The 20,472-nt window shown below is 48.0% G+C and overlaps 1 protein-coding gene across 1 annotated transcript in view; it reads left to right on the top strand.

Moving 5' to 3' along the window:
- The window catches only part of LOC112221483 (kelch domain-containing protein 8B), a 184,899-nt gene that overhangs the window by 152,509 nt on the left and 11,918 nt on the right, over positions 1-20,472 (top strand). The window contains exon 4 of the mRNA XM_042304160.1: positions 14,025-14,126. Coding sequence (XP_042160094.1) covers positions 14,025-14,126 — 102 coding nt within the window. The remainder of the gene's footprint in view (positions 1-14,024; positions 14,127-20,472) is intronic.

Here is a 20,472-nt window from a genome sequence, read left to right as displayed (position 1 = left end):
GTCTTTGTGTGTCTCTGTGTGTCTCTGTGTGTCTTTGTGTCACTGTGTGTCTCTGTGTGTCTTTGTGTCTCTGTGTCCGTCCGTCCGTCCGTCTCTGTACACCGTGTCTCTGTGCACCGTGTCTCTGTGCACCGTGTCTCTGTGCACCGTGTCTCTGTACACTGTGTCTCTGTACACCGTGTCTCTGTACACCGTGTCTCTGTGCACCGTGTCTCTGTACACTGTGTCTCTGTACACTGTGTCTCTGTACACCGTGTCTCTGTACACCGTGTCTCTGTACACTGTGTCTCTGTACACCGTGTCTCTGTGCACCGTGTCTCTGTACACTGTGTCTCTGTACACCGTGTCTCTGTGTGTGTGTATGTGTGTGTACTGTCTGTACACCGTGTGTACTGTATGTGTGTGTGTACTGTATGTGTGTGTGTGTGTACTGTATGTGTGTGTGTACTGTATGTGTGTGTGTACTGTATGTGTGTGTGTACTGTATGTGTGTGTGTGTGTGTGTGTGTGTGTGTGTGTGTGTGTGTGTGTGTGTGTGTGTGTGTGTGTACTGTATGTGTGTGTGTACTGTATGTGTGTGTATGTGTGTGTGTACTGTATGTATATGTGTGTGTGTACTGTATGTGTGTGTATGTGTGTGTACTGTATGTGTGTGTGTACTGTATGTGTGTGTATGTGTGTGTGTACTGTATGTGTGTGTATGTGTGTGTGTACTGTATGTGTGTACTGTATGTGTGTGTGTGTATATATATATATATATATATATATATATATATATATATATATATATATGAAGGCAAAAACAAACCAGAAACAAAGCTATAGTGACAGGGGTAAAGCTTGGCAAACCAACAAGCTGTGACTGACTGAATAAGAACCTCAAACCATCACTGTGTGACTAACTTTTAAACAGAAGACAGTCCACTGGAAGATAGTTCCAGTCTGTCTGTCCTTGGCCAGCCTCTGTGCTGCAGCTATCATGCTATAGATCAGAGCTGTACGCAGAGATATAAGCTTCTTTTAAGAGAGCCCTGAGCACAAAAACACTGTGTTCTAGAATAAACGACCATGGCAACCAATGTCAGCCAATATACAGTATCTGCAGATTGCAGGGGAAGAATGGAAAGGTAAAATTGGGCATTTCTGTTAAACTGCTTAACTTTATTTCCATCTCTATTTTTACATTTATATCTCTCCTCCATTTGCCTTGTGTTTGAAAAGCCTATCTGTTCCAATAAGCTTATTCGTTAGTGAGCCTCTCCGCTTCTCCCCCCTCTGGGGCAGAAATTGCTCTTCAATAACCTTGTACTGCCTTTTGGGTTGGTGGGTGCGCGCGAGCAAACGTGTGGTTCACACCTCAATCTCTCCCTCTCTCAATATTCATCCTTCTCCATTCCCCTCTTCTCAACGTGTCCTGTTCTCGGTCTCTTGTTTTCTAACCTCGTCCTTTATTCCTACCCTCTGTACCTCAGTATCTCCCTGAAACAGCAATGGCTGCCGTTTTCCAGGCTCCTAACCAATTGTGCTATTTTTGCATTGTTTGTAACTTATTTTGTTCATAATGTTTCTGAGACTGTCTCTCATGACTGAAAAGTGCTTCTGGATATCAGAACAGTTATTACTCACCTCGAACTGGACAAAGATTGTTTCTTTAATGAGTCTGACGCGAAGGATATACTGCTGCTTCCGGACCAGGCCCAAATCCCCATCATTCACATGAAGAGGAGACAGAGATACAGGGGGTGCAGATCCGGGTGCCTTGTGAGAATTCGTCGGCCAGTGGGTAACCCGCCTCCACCATCCACCATCCAGGTGGCATAGCAGTTCAGATGTCTTTTGTCCTCGTCTTGTTGTGTCCTGTATATATATATATTTACAACTTTTTTCACGTACATTTTATTTTTATTTTCCATCAACTCATCTTCAAAACACTCTCCTGCAACCCGCCTCACCAATTTATATTTATAAAAAAGTATTATTTACCTCAAATCTGTAATTCTCCAAGAAGCTAGCCAGAAACTCCAAGAAGCTAGCCTGAAACTAGCCAGAAGCTAATCCAGAAGCTAGTTCAGAAGCTAGTTAGCTTCTTTACTGGCAAATCGTTAGTATTCAGCTAACCACGGTTTGTGGTCATCAGCTATCCTTTAGCTCGAAAATCTATCGCCAATTCTGTACGGCGCAGCGCGGCTCGGAACGGAACATACCGGACCAATTTTTCTCTCCATGTCCCTGGATTTCGACTGCTCTCTGGACATTCATACCCGGATCTCACAGCTAGCTAGCTGCTATCCGTGTGACTATCGGCCTTCGTCGATTCCGGAGCAAACATCAATTATTCCGGAGCTAGCCAACTCTGTCAATCACTCCTGAGTTCCATCAATCACTCCTGGGCTGCAGTCACCTATCCGGACCTGTTTTACTGCCTACGCGGAGCCCCACCGGGCCTTCACAACTGGACTGCCGACGTTATCTACCCGAAGGAGATCCGGCTGGCTCCTCCGTTGCGACGTTACCTGAACGCCCATCTGCGGCCTGCTAACCGTTAGCTGTCTTACCGGCTGCTATCTGAATAGACAATCGGACAATTTATTTATTTTTATTATTATTATGTTTTCTTCTTGGGCCTCTATAACTATATCTATTGTTTTTATTTTTGTTGTTGTTGTGTGATTTGGATTAATCCCCTCTACCACACGGAACCCCACTAATCTACTGACGGAACGCAAGAGGTGGCTAACAACAGACCTCCATCCTATGCTAGCTTGCTACCGATGGCCTGGCTAGCTGTCTAAATCGCCGTGACCCCCAACCAACCTCTCCACTCACTGGACCCTTTTGATCACTCGACTAAGCATGCCTCTCCTTAATGTCAATATGTCTTGTCCATTGCTGTTCTGGTTAGTGTTTATTGGCTTATTTCACTGTAGAGCCTCTAGTCCTGCTCACTATACCTTATCCAACCTATTAGTTCCACCACCCACACATGCAATGACATCTCCTGGTTTCAATGATGTTTCTAGAGACAATATCTCTCTCTTCATCACTCAATACCTAGGTTTACCTCCACTGTATTCACATACTACCATACCTTTGTCTGTACATTATACCTTGATGCTATTTTACCGCCCCCAGAAACCTCCTTTTACTCTATGTTCCAGACGTTCTAGACGACCAATTCTCATAGCTTTTAGCCGTACCCTTATTCTACTCCTCCTATGTTCCTCTGGCGATGTAGAGGTGAATCCAGGCCCTGCAGTGCCTAGCTCCACTCCTATTCCCCAGGCGCTCTCTTTTGACGACTTCTGTAACCGTAATAGCCTTGGTTTCATGCATGTTAACATTAGAAGCCTCCTCCCTAAGTTTGTTCTATTCACTGCTTTAGCACACTCTGCCAACCCGGATGTTCTAGCTGTGTCTGAATCCTGGCTTAGGAAGACCACCAAAAATTCAGAAATTTTAATTCCAAACTACAACATTTTCAGACAAGATAGAACTGCCAAAGGGGGCGGTGTTGCAATCTACTGCAAAGATAGCCTGCAGAGTTCTGTCCTACTATCCAGGTCTGTACCCAAACAATTTGAACTTCTACTTTTAAAAATCCACCTCTCTAAAAACAAGTCTCTCACCGTTGCCGCCTGCTATAGACCAGCCTCTGCCCCCAGCTGTGCTCTGGACACCATATGTGAACTGATTGCCCCACATCTATCTTCAGAGTTCGTGCTGCTAGGCGACCTAAACTGGAACATGCTTAACACCCCAGCCATCCTACATTCTAAACTTGATGCCCTCAATCTCACACAAATTATCAATGAACCTACCAGGTACCTCCCCAAAGCCTTAAACACGGGCACCCTCATTGATATCATCCTAACCAACTTCCCCTCTAAATACACCTCTGCTGTCTTCAACCAAGATCTCAGCGATCACTGCCTCATTGCCTGCATCTGTAATGGGTCAGCGGTCAAACGACCTCCACTCATCACTGTAAAACGCTCCCTGAAACACTTCTGCGAGCAGGCCTTTCTAATCGACCTGGCCGGGGTATCCTGGAAGGATATTGATCTCATCCCGTCAGTAGAGGATGCCTGGATATTTTTTTAAATGCCTTCCTAACCATCTTAAATAAACATGCCCCATTCAAGAAATTTAGAACCAGGAACAGATCTAGCCCTTGGTTCTCCCCAGACCTGACTGCCCTTAACCAACACAAAAATATCCTATGGCGTTCTGCATTAGCATCGAACAGCCCCCGTGATATGCAGCTGTTCAGGGAAGCTAGAAACCATTATACACAGGCAGTTAGAAAAGCCAAGGCTAGCTTTTTCAAGCAGAAATTTGCTTCCTGCAACACTAACTCAAAAACGTTCTGGGACACTGTAAAGTCCATGGAGAGTAAGAACACCTCCTCCCAGCTGCCCACTGCACTGAAGATAGGAAACACTGTCACCACTGATAAATCCACCATAATTGAGAATTTCAATAAGCATTTTTCTACGGCTGGCCATGCTTTCCACCTGGCTACTCCTACCCCGGTCAACAGCACTGCACCCCCAACAGCAACTCGCCCAAGCCTTCCCCATTTCTCCTTCTCCCAAATCCATTCAGCTGATGTTCTGAAAGAGCTGCAAAATCTGGACCCCTACAAATCAGCCGGGCTAGACAATCTGGACCCTTTCTTTCTAAAATTATCTGCCGAAATTGTTGCCACCCCTATTACTAGCCTGTTCAACCTCTCTTTCATGTCGTCTGAGATTCCCAAAGATTGGAAAGCAGCTGCGGTCATCCCCCTCTTCAAAGGGGGGGACACTCTTGACCCAAACTGCTACAGACCTATATCTATCCTACCGTGCCTTTCTAAGGTCTTCAAAAGCCAAGTCAACAAACAGATTACCGACCATTTTGAATCTCACCATACCTTCTCTGCTATGCAATCTGGTTTCAGAGCTGGTCATGGGTGCACCTCAGCCACGCTCAAGGTCCTAAACGATATCTTAACCGCCATCGATAAGAAACATTACTGTGCAGCCGTATTCATTGATCTGGCCAAGGCTTTCGACTCTGTCAATCACCACATCCTCATCGGCAGACTCGACAGCCTTGGTTTCTCAAATGATTGCCTCGCCTGGTTCACCAACTACTTCTCTGATAGAGTTCAGTGTGTCAAATCGGAGGGTCTGCTGTCCGGACCTCTGGCAGTCTCTATGGGGGTGCCACAGGGTTCAATTCTTGGACCGACTCTCTTCTCTGTATACATCAATGAGGTCGCTCTTGCTGCTGGTGAGTCTCTGATCCACCTCTACGCAGACGACACCATTCTGTATACTTCCGGCCCTTCTTTGGACACTGTGTTTACAACCCTCCAGGCAAGCTTCAATGCCATACAACTCTCCTTCCGTGGCCTCCAATTGCTCTTAAATACAAGTAAAACTAAATGCATGCTCTTCAACCGATCGCTACCTGCACCTAACCGCCTGTCCAACATCACTACTCTGGACGGCTCTGACTTAGAATACGTGGACAACTACAAATACTTAGGTGTCTGGTTAGACTGTAAACTCTCCTTCCAGACCCATATCAAACATCTCCAATCCAAAGTTAAATCTAGAATTGGCTTCCTATTTCGCAACAAAGCATCCTTCACTCATGCTGCCAAACATACCCTTGTAAAACTGACCATCCTACCAATCCTCGACTTTGGCGATGTCATTTACAAAATAGCCTCCAATACCCTACTCAACAAATTGGATGCAGTCTATCACAGTGCAATCCGTTTTGTCACCAAAGCCCCATATACTACCCACCATTGCGACCTGTACGCTCTCGTTGGCTGGCCCTCGCTTCATACTCGTCGCCAAACCCACTGGCTCCATGTCATCTACAAGACCCTGCTAGGTAAAGTCCCCCTTATCTCAGCTCGCTGGTCACCATAGCATCTCCCACCTGTAGCACACGCTCCAGCAGGTATATCTCTCTAGTCACCCCCAAAACCAATTCTTTCTTTGGCCGCCTCTCCTTCCAGTTCTCTGCTGCCAATGACTGGAATGAACTACAAAAATCTCTGAAACTGGAAACACTTATCTCCCTCACTAGCTTTAAGCACCAACTGTCAGAGCAGCTCACAGATTACTGCACCTGTACATAGCCCACCTATAATTTAGCCCAAACAACTACCTCTTTCCCAACTGTATTTAATTTTAATTTATTTATTTATTTTGCTCCTTTGCACCCCATTATTTTTATTTCTACTTTGAACATTCTTCCATTGCAAAACTACCATTCCAGTGTTTTACTTGCTATATTGTATTTACTTTTCCACCATGGCCTTTTTTGCCTTTACCTCCCTTCTCACCTCATTTGCTCACATTGTATATAGACTTGTTTACACTGTATTATTGACTGTATGTTTGTTTTACTCCATGTGTAACTCTGTGTCGTTGTATCTGTCGAACTGCTTTACTTTATCTTGGCCAGGTCGCAATTGTAAATGAGAACTTGTTCTCAACTTGCCTACCTGGTTAAATAAAGGTAAAATAAAATAAATAAATAAATCCATCCTATTGGCCAACATAAACTGGATGAGCCCGTTCAAAAACTGTAAGATCTTATGTTTCATCGAGTTGTGGCTGAACGACAACATGAATAATATACAGTGGGCAAGACAGAACAGCTGTCTCTCTGGTAAGATGAGGGGTGGTGATCTGTGTCTATAATAGCTGGTGCGCAATCTCTAATATTAAGGACGTCTCGAGGTTTTGTACCTCATTATAAGCTGTAGACCACACTATCTACCAAGAGAGTTTCCATCTGTATTTTTCGTAGATTTCCATTTACCACTACAAACCACTGCACTAAGACCTTGGTAGATAGTGTGGTCTACAACGACTCAACCAGCTGCAAACAAAGGAACTGCTCATCCAGAAGCGGTGTCATCTGGAACTTTAATGAAAACTGTTTTCCTTCATTTCTACCAGCATGTCACATGTGCAACCAGAGATAAACCCCTCTACACCACCTTTACTCCATTTGGCAAATCTGACCATATCTCTATCCTCCTGATTCCTCCTTTCAAGGAAAAACTAAAGCAGGAAGTACCAGTGATTCGCTCAATGCGGAAGTGATCAAATGACGCGGATGCTAAGCTACAGGACTGTTTTGCTAGCACAGACTGGAATGTGTTCTCAGATTCATTCAATGGCATTGAGGAGTTTTCCACCTCAGTCACCGGCTTCATCAATAAGTGCAACGATGACGTCATCCCCACAGTGACCGTACGTACATATCCCAACCAGAAGCCATGGAATACAGGCAACATCCGCACTGAGCTAAAGGCTAGAACTACCGCTTTCAAACAGCTGGACACTAATCCGGACGCTTATAAGAAATCCTGCTATGCTCTCAGGCAAAGTGTCAAAACAGGACTAAAATTGAATCCTACTACGCCTGCACTGACGCTCGTCGGATGTGGCAGGGCTTGCAAACTATTGCAGACTGCAAAAGGAAAACCAGCCGTGAGCTGCCCAGTGACACGAGCCTACCAGATGGGTTAAATGCCTTTTATGCTTGCTTCGAGGCAAGCAACACTGAAGCATACATGAGAGCACCAGCTGTTTCCGGACGAATGTATGATCATGATCTCTGTAGCCGATGTGAGTAAGACCTTTTAAAAAGGTAATTGATTTAACTGGGTATATTGATACACCATCCAAAGTATAATGAATAACTTCACCATGCTCAAAGGAATATTCAATGTCTGCTTTTTTTATTTATTTTTAATTTTTACTCATCTACCAATAGGTGCCCTTCTTTGCAAGGCATTGGAAAACCTCCCAGATCTTTGGTTGAATCTGTGTTTGAAATTCACTGCGTGACTGAGGGACCTAACAGCTAATTGTCTGTTTGGGGTATAGAGATGAGGAAGTCATTCAACAATCATGTTAAACACTAGTATTGCAGTGAGTCCATGTCATTTATTATGTGACCTGTTAAAGCCATTTTTACTCCTGAACGTATGTAGGCTTGCCATAACATATGTAGGCTTGCCATAACGTATGTAGGCTTTCCATAATGTATGTAGGCTTGCCATAACATATGTAGGCTTGCCATAACGTATGTAGGCTTTCCATAATGTATGTAGGCTTGCCATAACATATGTAGGCTTGCCATAATGTATGTAGGCTTGCCATAATGTATGTAGGCTTTCCATAATGTATGTAGGCTTGCCATAACGTATGTAGGCTTTCCATAATGTATGTAGGCTTTCCATAATGTATGTAGGCTTTCCATAATGTATGTAGGCTTTCCATAATGTATGTAGGCTTGCCATAACGTATGTAGGCTTTCCATAATGTATGTAGGCTTGCCATAACGTATGTAGGCTTTCCATAACGTATGTAGGCTTGCCATAACATATGTAGGCTTGCCATAACGTATGTAGGCTTTCCATAATGTATGTAGGCTTGCCATAATGTATGTAGGCTTGCCATAACGTATGTAGGCTTGCCATAACGTATGTAGGCTTGCCATAACGTATGTAGGCTTTCCATAACGTATGTAGGCTTGCCATAACGTATGTAGGCTTGCCATAACGTATTTAGGCTTGCCATAACGTATGTAGGCTTGTCATAACGTATGTAGGCTTGCCATAACGTATGTAGGCTTGTCATAACGTATGTAGGCTTTCCATAACGTATGTAGGCTTGTCATAACGTATGTAGGCTTTCCATAACGTATGTAGGCTTGTCATAACGTATGTAGGCTTGTCATAACGTATGTAGGCTTGTCATAACGTATGTAGGCTTGTCATAACGTATGTAGGCTTTCCATAATGTATGTAGGCTTGCCATAATGTATGTAGGCTTGCCATAACATATGTAGGCTTGCCATAATGTATGTAGGCTTGCCATAACGTATGTAGGCTTGCCATAACGTATGTAGGCTTGCCATAACGTATGTAGGCTTTCCATAACGTATGTAGGCTTGCCATAACGTATGTAGGCTTGCCATAACGTATTTAGGCTTGCCATAACGTATGTAGGCTTGTCATAACGTATGTAGGCTTGCCATAACGTATGTAGGCTTGTCATAACGTATGTAGGCTTTCCATAACGTATGTAGGCTTGTCATAACGTATGTCTTTCCATAACGTATGTAGGCTTGTCATAACGTATGTAGGCTTGTCATAACGTATGTAGGCTTGTCATAACGTATGTAGGCTTGTCATAACGTATGTAGGCTTGTCATAACGTATGTAGGCTTTCCATAACGTATGTAGGCTTGTCATAACGTATGTAGGCTTGTCATAACGTATGTAGGCTTGTCATAACGTATGTAGGCTTGTCATAACGTATGTAGGCTTTCCATAACGTATGTAGGCTTGTCATAACGTATGTAGGCTTTCCATAACGTATGTAGGCTTTCCATAACGTATGTAGGCTTGCCATAACGTATGTAGGCTTGCCATAACGTATGTAGGCTTTCCATAATGTATTTGCCATAACATATGTAGGCTTGCCATAACGTATGTAGGCTTTCCATAATGTATGTAGGCTTGCCATAACATATGTAGGCTTGCCATAATGTATGTAGGCTTGCCATAATGTATGTAGGCTTTCCATAATGTATGTAGGCTTGCCATAACGTATGTAGGCTTTCCATAATGTATGTAGGCTTTCCATAATGTATGTAGGCTTGCCATAATGTATGTAGGCTTTCCATAATGTATGTAGGCTTGCCATAACGTATGTAGGCTTTCCATAATGTATGTAGGCTTGCCATAACGTATGTAGGCTTTCCATAACGTATGTAGGCTTGCCATAACATATGTAGGCTTGCCATAACGTATGTAGGCTTTCCATAATGTATGTAGGCTTGCCATAATGTATGTAGGCTTGCCATAACGTATGTAGGCTTGCCATAACGTATGTAGGCAGATAACGTATGTAGGCTTTCCATAACGTATGTAGGCTTGCCATAACGTATGTAGGCTTGCCATAACGTTTTAGGCTTGCCATAACGTATGTAGGCTTGTCATAACGTATGTAGGCTTGCCATAACGTATGTAGGCTTGTCATAACGTATGTAGGCTTTCCATAACGTATGTAGGCTTGTCATAACGTATGTAGGCTTTCCATAACGTATGTAGGCTTGTCATAACGTATGTAGGCTTGTCATAACGTATGTAGGCTTGTCATAACGTATGTAGGCTTGTCATAACGTATGTAGGCTTTCCATAATGTATGTAGGCTTGCCATAATGTATGTAGGCTTGCCATAACATATGTAGGCTTGCCATAATGTATGTAGGCTTGCCATAACGTATGTAGGCTTGCCATAACGTATGTAGGCTTGCCATAACGTATGTAGGCTTTCCATAACGTATGAGGCTTGCCATAACGTATGTAGGCTTGCCATAACGTATTTAGGCTTGCCATAACGTATGTAGGCTTGTCATAACGTATGTGGCTTGCCATAACGTATGTAGGCTTGTCATAACGTATGTAGGCTTTCCATAACGTATGTAGGCTTGTCATAACGTATGTAGGCTTTCCATAACGTATGTAGGCTTGTCATAACGTATGTAGGCTTGTCATAACGTATGTAGGCTTGTCATAACGTATGTAGGCTTGTCATAACGTATGTAGGCTTTCCATAACGTATGTAGGCTTGTCATAACGTATGTAGGCTTGTCATAACGTATGTAGGCTTGTCATAACGTATGTAGGCTTGTCATAACGTATGTAGGCTTTCCATAACGTATGTAGGCTTGTCATAACGTATGTAGGCTTTCCATAACGTATGTAGGCTTTCCATAACGTATGTAGGCTTGCCATAACGTATGTAGGCTTGCCATAACGTATTTAGGCTTGCCATAACGTATGTAGGCTTGTCATAACGTATGTAGGCTTGCCATAACATATGTAGGCTTGCCATAACAACGGGGTTGAAGGCACTGTATTCTGTATTCTTCTAACAGTGGTGAATGGCAAAAGGCCTCTGTTACACAAAACACCACAAAGTGGAATGACATTTGGCCATTGTCATTAGTCCACTGCTGCCCGCTCGCATCTCGGTGTCTGCCACTCATCTGTGTCTTCGGAAAATGTCAGTGGTTCTCGTCAACCACATTGCATCATTTTCTTGACATTTAGTTTTAATTATTGTGATGTCATGTTTAACTGGTACAGCATACCCACACTATTTATTTTGCCGGGACGCCGAACCGGACCGTATCGGCTTATTTTTACCCCTGGTTTTTGATCTCTCACATACAGAGGTGTTGATCTCTCACATACAGAGGTGTTGATCTCTCACACACAGATGTGTTGGTTTGTCACATACAGAGGTATTGATCTCTCACACACAGAGGTGTTGATCTCTCACATACAGAGGTGTTGGTTTGTCACATACAGAGGTGTTGGTTTGTCACATACAGAGGTGTTGATCTCTCACATACAGAGGTGTTGGTTTGTCACATACAGAGGTGTTGATCTCTCACATACAGAGGTGTTGATCACTCACACACAGAGGTGTTGATCTCTCACATACAGAGGTGTTGATCTCTCACATACAGAGGTGTTGGTTTGTCACATACAGAGGTGTTGATCTCTCACATACAGAGGTGTTGATCTCTCACATACAGAGGTGTTGGTTTGTCACATACAGAGGTGTTGGTTTGTCACATACAGAGGTGTTGGTTTGTCACATACAGAGGTGTTGATCACTCACACACAGAGGTGTTGATCTCTCACATACAGAGGTGTTGATCTCTCACATACAAAGGTGTTGGTTTGCCACATACAGAGGTGTTGATCACTCACATACAGAGGTGTTGGTTTGTCACATACAGAGGTGTTGATCTCTCACATACAGAGGTGTTGATCTCTCACATACAGAGGTGTTGGTTTGTCACATACAGAGGTGTTGGTTTGTCACATACAGAGGTGTTGGTTTGTCACATACAGAGGTGTTGGTTTGTCACATACAGAGGTGTTGGTTTGTCACATACAGAGGTGTTGGTTTGTCACATACAGAGGTGTTGGTTTGTCACATACAGAGGTGTTGATCACTCACATACAGAGGTGTTGGTTTGTCACATACAGAGGTGTTGATCACTCACATACAGAGGTGTTGGTTTGCCACATACATAGGTGTTGATCTCTCACATACAGAGGTGTTGGTTTGTCACATACAGAGGTGTTGATCACTCACATACAGAGGTGTTGGTTTGCCACATACATAGGTGTTGATCACTCACATACAGAGGTGTTGGTTTGCCACATACAGAGGTGTTGATCACTCACATACAGAGGTGTTGGTTTGTCACATACAGAGGTGTTGGTTTGCCACATACAGAGGTGTTAATCTCTCACATACAGAGGTGTTGATCTCTCACATACAGAGGTGTTGGTTTGTCACATACAGAGGTGTTGGTTTGTCACATACAGAGGTGTTGGTTTGTCACATACAGAGGTGTTGATCTCTCACATACAGAGGTGTTGATCACTCACACACAGAGGTGTTGATCTCTCACATACAGAGGTGTTGATCTCTCACATACAGAGGTGTTGATCTCTCACATACAGAGGTGTTGGTTTGTCACATACAGAGGTGTTGGTTTGTCACATACAGAGGTGTTGGTTTGTCACATACAGAGGTGTTGATCACTCACATACAGAGGTGTTGGTTTGTCACATACAGAGGTGTTGATCACTCACATACAGAGGTGTTGGTTTGCCACATACATAGGTGTTGATCTCTCACATACAGAGGTGTTGGTTTTTGCTCCCGGCTCCATCCTGTCCTATCAGGGAATGTTCAGGAGTTGCCTGACGCCCGAGTCTTTGCTGCTGTGACTCCAAACCAGCGGATGAGGTAAATGGACTCTCCTCTACGCGAACAGTGTTGTCCTCTCTCTGACTAGACGGGACTGGACTGGACAGACCTGGGAAGATGCTGCTCTCCCTGATCAGTAACATGACTTTTCAGCACAGCGTCAGATCCCCAGCAAGGTTGCTATCAATTCCATTTCAATTCCAGACAATTCAGGAAGTACACTGAAATTCCAATTTTCTTATGGTAATGTGGAATTGGAATTCAAATTAAATTGACCCCAAGCCTGACCTCCAGTGAGCAGCTCATTTTGACACCTGTTCACATTTTGAGATGATTTCTGATCTTTTGAGTTTAACAGAGGATCAGTATGGGGTGAGAGCATAACAGAGGACAGGCACAATGCCAGAGGGTTACAGTGAGTAATGAGGAGGGAAGGGGGTGAGTAGGGGAGACTCTCATATTATTTATTAAGGTGATTTCAACCAGGTCCTTCTTTTTCTGTCCCTGTTTCCATGGAGAGGAAAAGAGGCGCTTGAAGTCAGGTTTTTAGTAGACACACTTTGCAGTGCAGGAGGAGAGAAAGGGAGGATTATGTGGGGATGTCTGCCTCAAATGTTGAAAATGTGCCGTAGGGCAGACATCTCGCCACACAGACAAAGCAGCCAGAGAAGAGTGCACCTGGGACGGCCTCATTGTGCTTTGTGAGTCATAGAGCTCTGTGAAGCTGAGCACAGGCAGCCTCCTTATATACTGCACGGTCAGTCTCCATCTATTTACCTGAGGGAGAGAGAGAGAGAGAGGAGGGAGAGATTGAAAAGGGGTAAAGCATGAGAAATGGCTTGGAGGAAAGAAGAGAGGGAGAGAGAGAGGATGAAGGAGGAGGGAGAGATTGAAAGGGGGTAAAGCATGAGAAATGGCATGGAGAAAAGAAGAGGGAAGGAGGGAGGGAGGGAGGGTTAGCGAGAGAGGGAGAGGGAGAGAGGGTTAGCGAGAGAGGGAATCTGAAGAGTGTCAGACCTACAAGTCTAAGCTGCTGTTTTCTCCATGCAGCAAATAGACCTACAGTTTGTAGTATGTAGTCTTGTATTTGATGCAATTAATAATGCTTAGAACAGGGATTGTAATGTTTGTCTTACAGTATGTAAGACAAGCAGTATGCTCCCTGACCTTTACCCCCTGTCCCCTGTGCCTCAGGTATCTGGATCAAACCAACCCGAGCATCCAGGATGAGGGATAAGAGAGCGGATTTCTCAGCCGGATGTCTGGGAGGAAGGGTCATCGTTGCGGGGGGCCTAGGTGAGCAAAACAAAACACCATTCAATTTAACACGGTGTGGCAGTCACACCATGAAAAGTCATCATTTGAATTTAATCTGGGTAAATGTTTCCTCGACTGCGTGATTGTAAGCAGTTTACATTTACAGCCCTGCTCAGTAGGATATAAAGCAGTGTTGAGACAGTGTGGGAATGTATTCTGTTCTCTCTGTCTTCATACACATTTTGTGTAATTTAGTTATTTGATTGGTTCATTTGGGTCTCCATGTCACAGCTTAAAGAGACAATGAATCAAGCTTAGAATCTGTCATAAGAACGGCTCCCTCTGTCTCTGTGAGGGAGGGAGGGAGGCAGGGATGGAGAGAGGGAGGGAGGGAGGGAGGGAGGCAGGCAGGCAGGCAGGCAGGCAGGGAGGGAGGCAGGGAGGGAGGGATGGAGGGAGTCAGGGAGGGAGGGAGGGAGGGGGAGGCAGGGAGGGAGACAGGGAGGGAGGCAGGGATGGAGGGAGGCAGGGAGGGAGGGAGGCAGGGAGGAGGGGGGCAGGGAGTCAGAGGCAGGGAGGCAGGGAGGCGGGGAGGGAGGCGGGGAGTGAGGGGGGCAGGCAGGCAGGCAGGGAGGGAGGGAGGGATGGAGGGAGTCAGGCAGGGAGGGAGGGAGGGAGGGAGGGAGGGAGGGAGGGAGGGAGGGAGGAGGGAGGAGGGGGAGTGAGGGAGGGAGGGAGGGAGGGAGTCAGGCAGGGAGGGAGGGAGGGAGTCAGGCAGGGAGGGAGGGAGGGAGTCAGGGAGGGAGGGAGGGAGTCAGGCAGGGAGGGAGGGAGGGAGTCAGGCAGGGAGGGAGGGAGGGAGGGAGGAGTCAGGCAGGAGGGAGGGAGGAGGGAGTCAGGCAGGGAGGGAGGGAGGGAGGCAGGGAGGGAGTCAGGCAGGAGGGAGGGAGTCAGGCAGGAGGGAGTCAGGCAGGAGGGAGGGAGTCAGGGAGGGAGGGAGGGAGTCAGGCAGGGAGGGAGTCAGGCAGGAGGGAGGGAGTCAGGGAGGGAGGGAGGGAGTCAGGCAGGGAGGGAGGGAGGGAGTCAGGCAGGGAGGGAGGGAGTCAGGGAGGGAGGGAGGGAGTCAGGGAGGGCGGGAGGGAGTCAGGCAGGGAAGGAGGGAGGGAGTCAGGCAGGGAGGGAGTCAGGCAGGGAGGGAGGGAGTCAGGCAGGGAGGGAGTCAGGCAGGGAGGGAGGGAGGGAGGGAGTCAGGCAGGAAGGGAGGGAGGAGTCAGGCAGGGAGGGAGGGAGGGAGGGAGGGAGGGAGGGAGGGAGGGAGTCAGGCAGGGAGGAGGGAGGGAGTCAGGCAGGGAGGGAGGGAGGGAGTCAGGCAGGGAGGGAGGGAGGGAGGGAGGGAGGGAGGGAGGGAGGGAGGGAGGGAGGGAGGGAGGGAGTCAGGCAGGGAGGAGGGAGGGAGGAGTCAGGCAGGGAGGGAGGGAGGAGTCAGGCAGGAGGGAGGGAGGGAGGGAGGGAGGGAGGCAGGGAGGGAGGGAGGGAGGGAGGGAGGGAGGGAGGGAGGGAGGGAGGCAGGCAGGCAGGCAGGAGGAGGCAGGGAGGGAGGGAGGAGGGAGTCAGGGAGGGAGGGAGGGAGTCAGGGAGGGAGGGAGGGAGGAGTCAGGCAGGGAGGGAGGGAGTCAGGCAGGGAGGGAGGGAGGGAGTCAGGGAGGAGGGAGGGAGTCAGGCAGGGAGGGAGGGAGGGAGTCAGGCAGGGAGGGAGGGAGGGAGGGAGTCAGGCAGGGAGGGAGGGAGGGAGTCAGGCAGGGAGGGAGGGAGGGAGGCAGGGAGGGAGTCAGGCAGGGAGGGAGGGAGTCAGGCAGGGAGGAGTCAGGCAGGGAGGGAGGGAGTCAGGGAGGGAGGGAGGGAGGGAGTCAGGCAGGGAGGGAGTCAGGCAGGGAGGGAGTCAGGCAGGAGGGAGGGAGTCAGGGAGGGAGGGAGGGAGTCAGGCAGGGAGGGAGGGAGGAGTCAGGCAGGGAGGGAGGGAGTCAGGGAGGGAGGGAGTCAGGCAGGGAGGAGTCAGGGAGGGAGGGAGGGAGGGAGGGAGTCAGGCAGGAAGGAGGGAGTCAGGCAGGGAGGGAGGGAGGGAGGGAGTCAGGCAGGGAGGGAGGGAGGGAGGGAGGGAGGGAGGGAGGGAGGGAGGAGTCAGGCAGGGAGGGAGGGAGGGAGGAGTCAGGCAGGAGGGAGGGAGGGAGGGAGTCAGGCAGGGAGGAGGGAGGGAGGGAGTCAGGCAGGGAGGGAGGGAGGGAGGGAGGGAGGGAGGGAGTCAGGCAGGGAGGGAGGGAGGGAGTCAGGCAGGGAGGAGGGAGGGAGGGAGGGAGTCAGGCAGGGAGGGAGGGAGGGAGGGAGGGAGTCAGGCAGGCAGGGAGGGTCAGTCTTAACATGGACCTTTTAATCCTAGAGGATATTTTAGGATTCTGATTCACAGATGTTATAGGGCTGGTAAATGAGGTCCTCTTCATAATGAGGGATCTGCCCTCCATTTAACAGCCAGCTGGGAGGATGGTCCCTGTCTTTTGAGGCTGAATAAGGCACCTATTTATTATTCATGGTGTGGGGTGGTTGAAAGCCAAAGGGATGTTTTTCAGGGTGACATTAGATTGTCATGCCATTCAGAAGCTAGCCTCGTCCTCGTCCTCCTACACTCTATCACTGTAGCGTCTCTTGCTGTGTCTCCCAAACATTTCTGACTATCTTTGCTCTTTCCCTCTCACTATCTCTTTTCTCACATTTTTCTCTTTCTGTTCCCTCTCAATGTCCGGCAGTCACTGTCACCCTCTCCCCTTCTCACTGATACAAGACAAATTGATATATGTATGGATAATGTCATTAAAAACTGATTTGAATGAACTCGGTAGAGATGGTAGTGTGTAGAGATGGTAGTGTGTATAGATGGTAGTGTGTAGAGATGGTAGTGTGTAGAGATGGTAGTGTGTATAGATGGTAGTGTGTAGAGATGGTAGTGTGTATAGATGGTAGTGTGTAGAGATGGCAGTATGTATAGATGGTAGTGTGTATAGATGGTAGTGTGTAGAGATGGCAGTATGTATAGATGGTAGTGTGTATAGATGGTAGTGTGTAGAGATGTGTAGAGATGGTAGTGTGTAGAGATGGTAGTGTGTAGAGATGGTAGTGTGTAGAGATGGTAGTGTGTATAGTGGTAGTGTGTAGAGATGGTAGTGTGTAGAGATGGCAGTGTGTATAGATGGTAGTGTGTAGAGATGGCAGTATGTATAGATGGTAGTGTGTATAGTGGCAGTGTGTAGAGATGGTAGTGTGTAGAGATGGCAGTGTGTATAGATGGTAGTGTGTAGAGATGGCAGTGTGTAGTGATGGTAGTGTGTAGAGATGGCAGTGTGTATAGATGGTAGTGTGTAGAGATGGCGGTGTATAGAGTGGTAGTCTGTTCAATTATGTGCACAGACTACATTACAATGTCACTCAAGCACGCACGCAAACACACACACACACACGTGCACACGCACACACACACACACACACACACACACACACACACACACACACACACTAAGTCTCCCAAGTCTCTCCCAAATCTTCCAAGGCTCCCCACAAATCCTAAAAAGTAATCTAAATTGAGGTAAATGGGAGGAGTGGCTAGGGCACCAGCTAAAATACCTTCTAGGTTGCTGAGGCAAATCAAATGCTCTTTGTCCATTTGCCCCATAAAAAAACATGTGGTCAAATCCAATTCAATAAAAACAACCCACTGGCAGAAAAAGGGAGACATACAGTAGGTATATGTAGGAGAGGGAGATGGGTTGTAGGTAGGTAGGGAGATGGGGAGATGGGTTGTGGGTAGGTAGGTAGATGGGTTGTGGGTAGGTAGGTAGATGGGTTGTGGGTAGGTAGGGAGATGGGGAGATGGGTTGTGGGTAGGTGGGTAGATGGGTTGTGGGTAGGTAGGTGTAGGAGAGGGAGATGGGTTGTGGGTAGGTAGGTGTAGGATGGGTTGTGGGTAGGTAGGTGTAGGAGGTAGGGAGATGGGTTGTGGGTAGGTATGTGTAGGAGAGGGAGATGGGTTGTGGAGGTAGGAAGGAGATGGGTTGTGGGTAGGTAGGGGAGATGGGTTGTGGGTAGGTAGGTGTAGGAGAGGGAGATGGGTTGTGGGTAGGTAGGGAGATGGGTTGTGGGTAGGTAGGTGTAGGAGAGGAGATGGGTTGTGGGTAGGTAGGCAGATGGGTTGTGGGTAGGCAGGTGTAGGAGAGGGAGATGGGTTGTGGGTAGGTAGGTGTAGGAGGTAGGGAGATGGGTTGTGGGTAGGAAGGAGATGGGTTGTGGGTAGGTAGGGAGATGGGTTGTGGGTAGGCAGGTAGATGGGTTGTGGGTAGGTAGGAAGATGGGTTGTGGGTAGGTAGGGAGATGGGTTGTGGGTAGGTAGGAGATGGGTTGTGGGTAGGTAGGTAGATGGGTTGTGGGTAGGTATGAAATTGGTTGTGGGTAGGTAGGTGTAGGAGAGGGAGATGGGTTGTGGGTAGGTAGGTGTAGGAGAGGAGATGGTTGTGGGTAGGTAGGTAGGTGTTGGAGGTAGGGAGATGGGTTGTGGGTAGGTAGGCAGGTGGGTTGGAGGGGAGATGGGTTGTGGTAGGTAGGTGTAGGAGAGGGAGATGGGTTGTGGGTAGGTAGGTGTAGGGAGGTGGGTTGTGGAGAGGGAGATGGGTAGGTAGGTAGGTGTAGGAGGGGGAGATGGGTTGTGGGTAGGTAGGTGGTGTAGGAGAGAGAGATGGGTTGTAGGTAGGTAGGTGTAGGAGAGGGAGATGGGTTGTGGGTAGGTAGGTAGGTGTAGGAGAGGGAGATGGGTTGTGGGTAGGTAGGTGTAGGAGAGGGAGATGGGTTGTAGGTAGGTAGGTGTAGGAGAGGGAGATGGGTTGTGGGTAGGTAGGTGTAGGAGAGGGAGCTGGGTTGTAGGTAGGTAGGTGTAGGAGAGGGAGATGGGTTGTGGGTAGGTAGGTGTAGGAGAGGGAGATGGGTTGTGGGTAGGTGGGTGTAGGAGAGGGAGATGGGTTGTGGGTAGGTAGGTGTAGGAGAGGGAGATGGGTTGTGGGTAGGTAGGGAGATGGGTTGTGGGTAGGTAGGTGTAGGAGAGGGAGACGGGTTGTGGGTAGGTAGGTAGATGGGTTGTGGGTAGGTAGGTGTAGGATAGGAGATGGGTTGTGGGTAGGTAGGTAGATGGGCTGTGGGTAGGTAGGTGTAGGAGAGGGAGATGGGTTGTGGGTAGGTAGGTAGATGGGTTGTGGGTAGGTAGGTGTAGGAGAGGAGATGGGTTGTGGGTAGGTAGGTGTAGGAGAGGGAGATGGGTTGTAGGTAGGTAGGTAGATGGGTTGTGGGTAGGCAGGTAGATGGGTTGTGGGTAGGTAGATGTAGGAGAGGTAGATGGGTTGTGGGTAGGTAGGTGTAGGAGAGGGAGATGGGTTGTGGGTAGGTAGGTGTAGGAGAGGGAGTTGGGTTGTGGGTAGGTAGGTGTAGGAGAGGGAGATGGGTTGTGTGTAGGTAGTTAGATGGGTTGTGGGTAGGTAGGTGTAGGAGAGGGAGATGGGTTGTGGTAGGTGGGGAGATGGGTTGTGGGTAGGTAGGTGGGTTGGAGGGGAGATGGGTTGTGGGTAGGTAGGTGTAGGAGAGGGAGATGGGTTGTGGGTAGGTAGGAGATGGGTTGTGGGTAGGTAGGTAGATGGGTTGTGGGTAGGTAGGTGTAGGAGAGGGAGATGGGTTGTGGGTAGGTAGGGAGATGGGTTGTGGGTAGGTAGGGAGATGGGTTGTGGGTAGGTGGGAGATGGGTTGTGGGTAGGTAGGTGGGTTGGAGAGGGAGATAGGGTTGTGGGTAGGTAGGAGATGGGTTGTGGGTAGGTAGGGAGATGGGTTGTGGGTAGGTAGGGAGATGGGTTGTGGGTAGGTGGGGAGATGGGTTGTGGGTAGGTAGGAGATGGGTTGTGGGTAGGTAGGGAGATGGGTTGTGGGTAGGTAGGGTATATGGGTTGGGGTAGGTAGGAGATGGGTTGTGGTAGGTAGGTAGATGGGTTGTGGGTAGGTAGGTGTAGGAGAGGGAGATGGGTTGTGGGTAGATAGGTGTAGGAGAGGAGATGGGTTGTGGGTAGGTAGGTGTAGGAGAGGGAGATGGGTTGTGGGTAGGTAGGGAGATGGGTTGTGGCTAGGTAGGTGTAGGAGAGGAGATGGGTTGTGGGTAGGTAGGTACATGGGTTGTGGGTAGGTAGGTGTAGGATAGGAGATGGGTTGTGGGTAGGTAGGCAGATGGGTTGTGGGTAGGTAGGTGATGGGTTGTGGGTAGGAGAGGGAGATGGGGTTGTGGGTAGGTAGGTGTAGATGGGTTGTGGGTAGG

The sequence above is a fragment of the Oncorhynchus tshawytscha genome, linkage group LG22, assembly GCF_018296145.1.
Source record: "Oncorhynchus tshawytscha isolate Ot180627B linkage group LG22, Otsh_v2.0, whole genome shotgun sequence".
Lineage (NCBI taxonomy): Eukaryota > Metazoa > Chordata > Actinopteri > Salmoniformes > Salmonidae > Oncorhynchus > Oncorhynchus tshawytscha.
The sequence above is the reverse complement of the archived record's forward strand: the minus strand, read 5'-3'. Positions and strand labels throughout refer to the sequence as shown.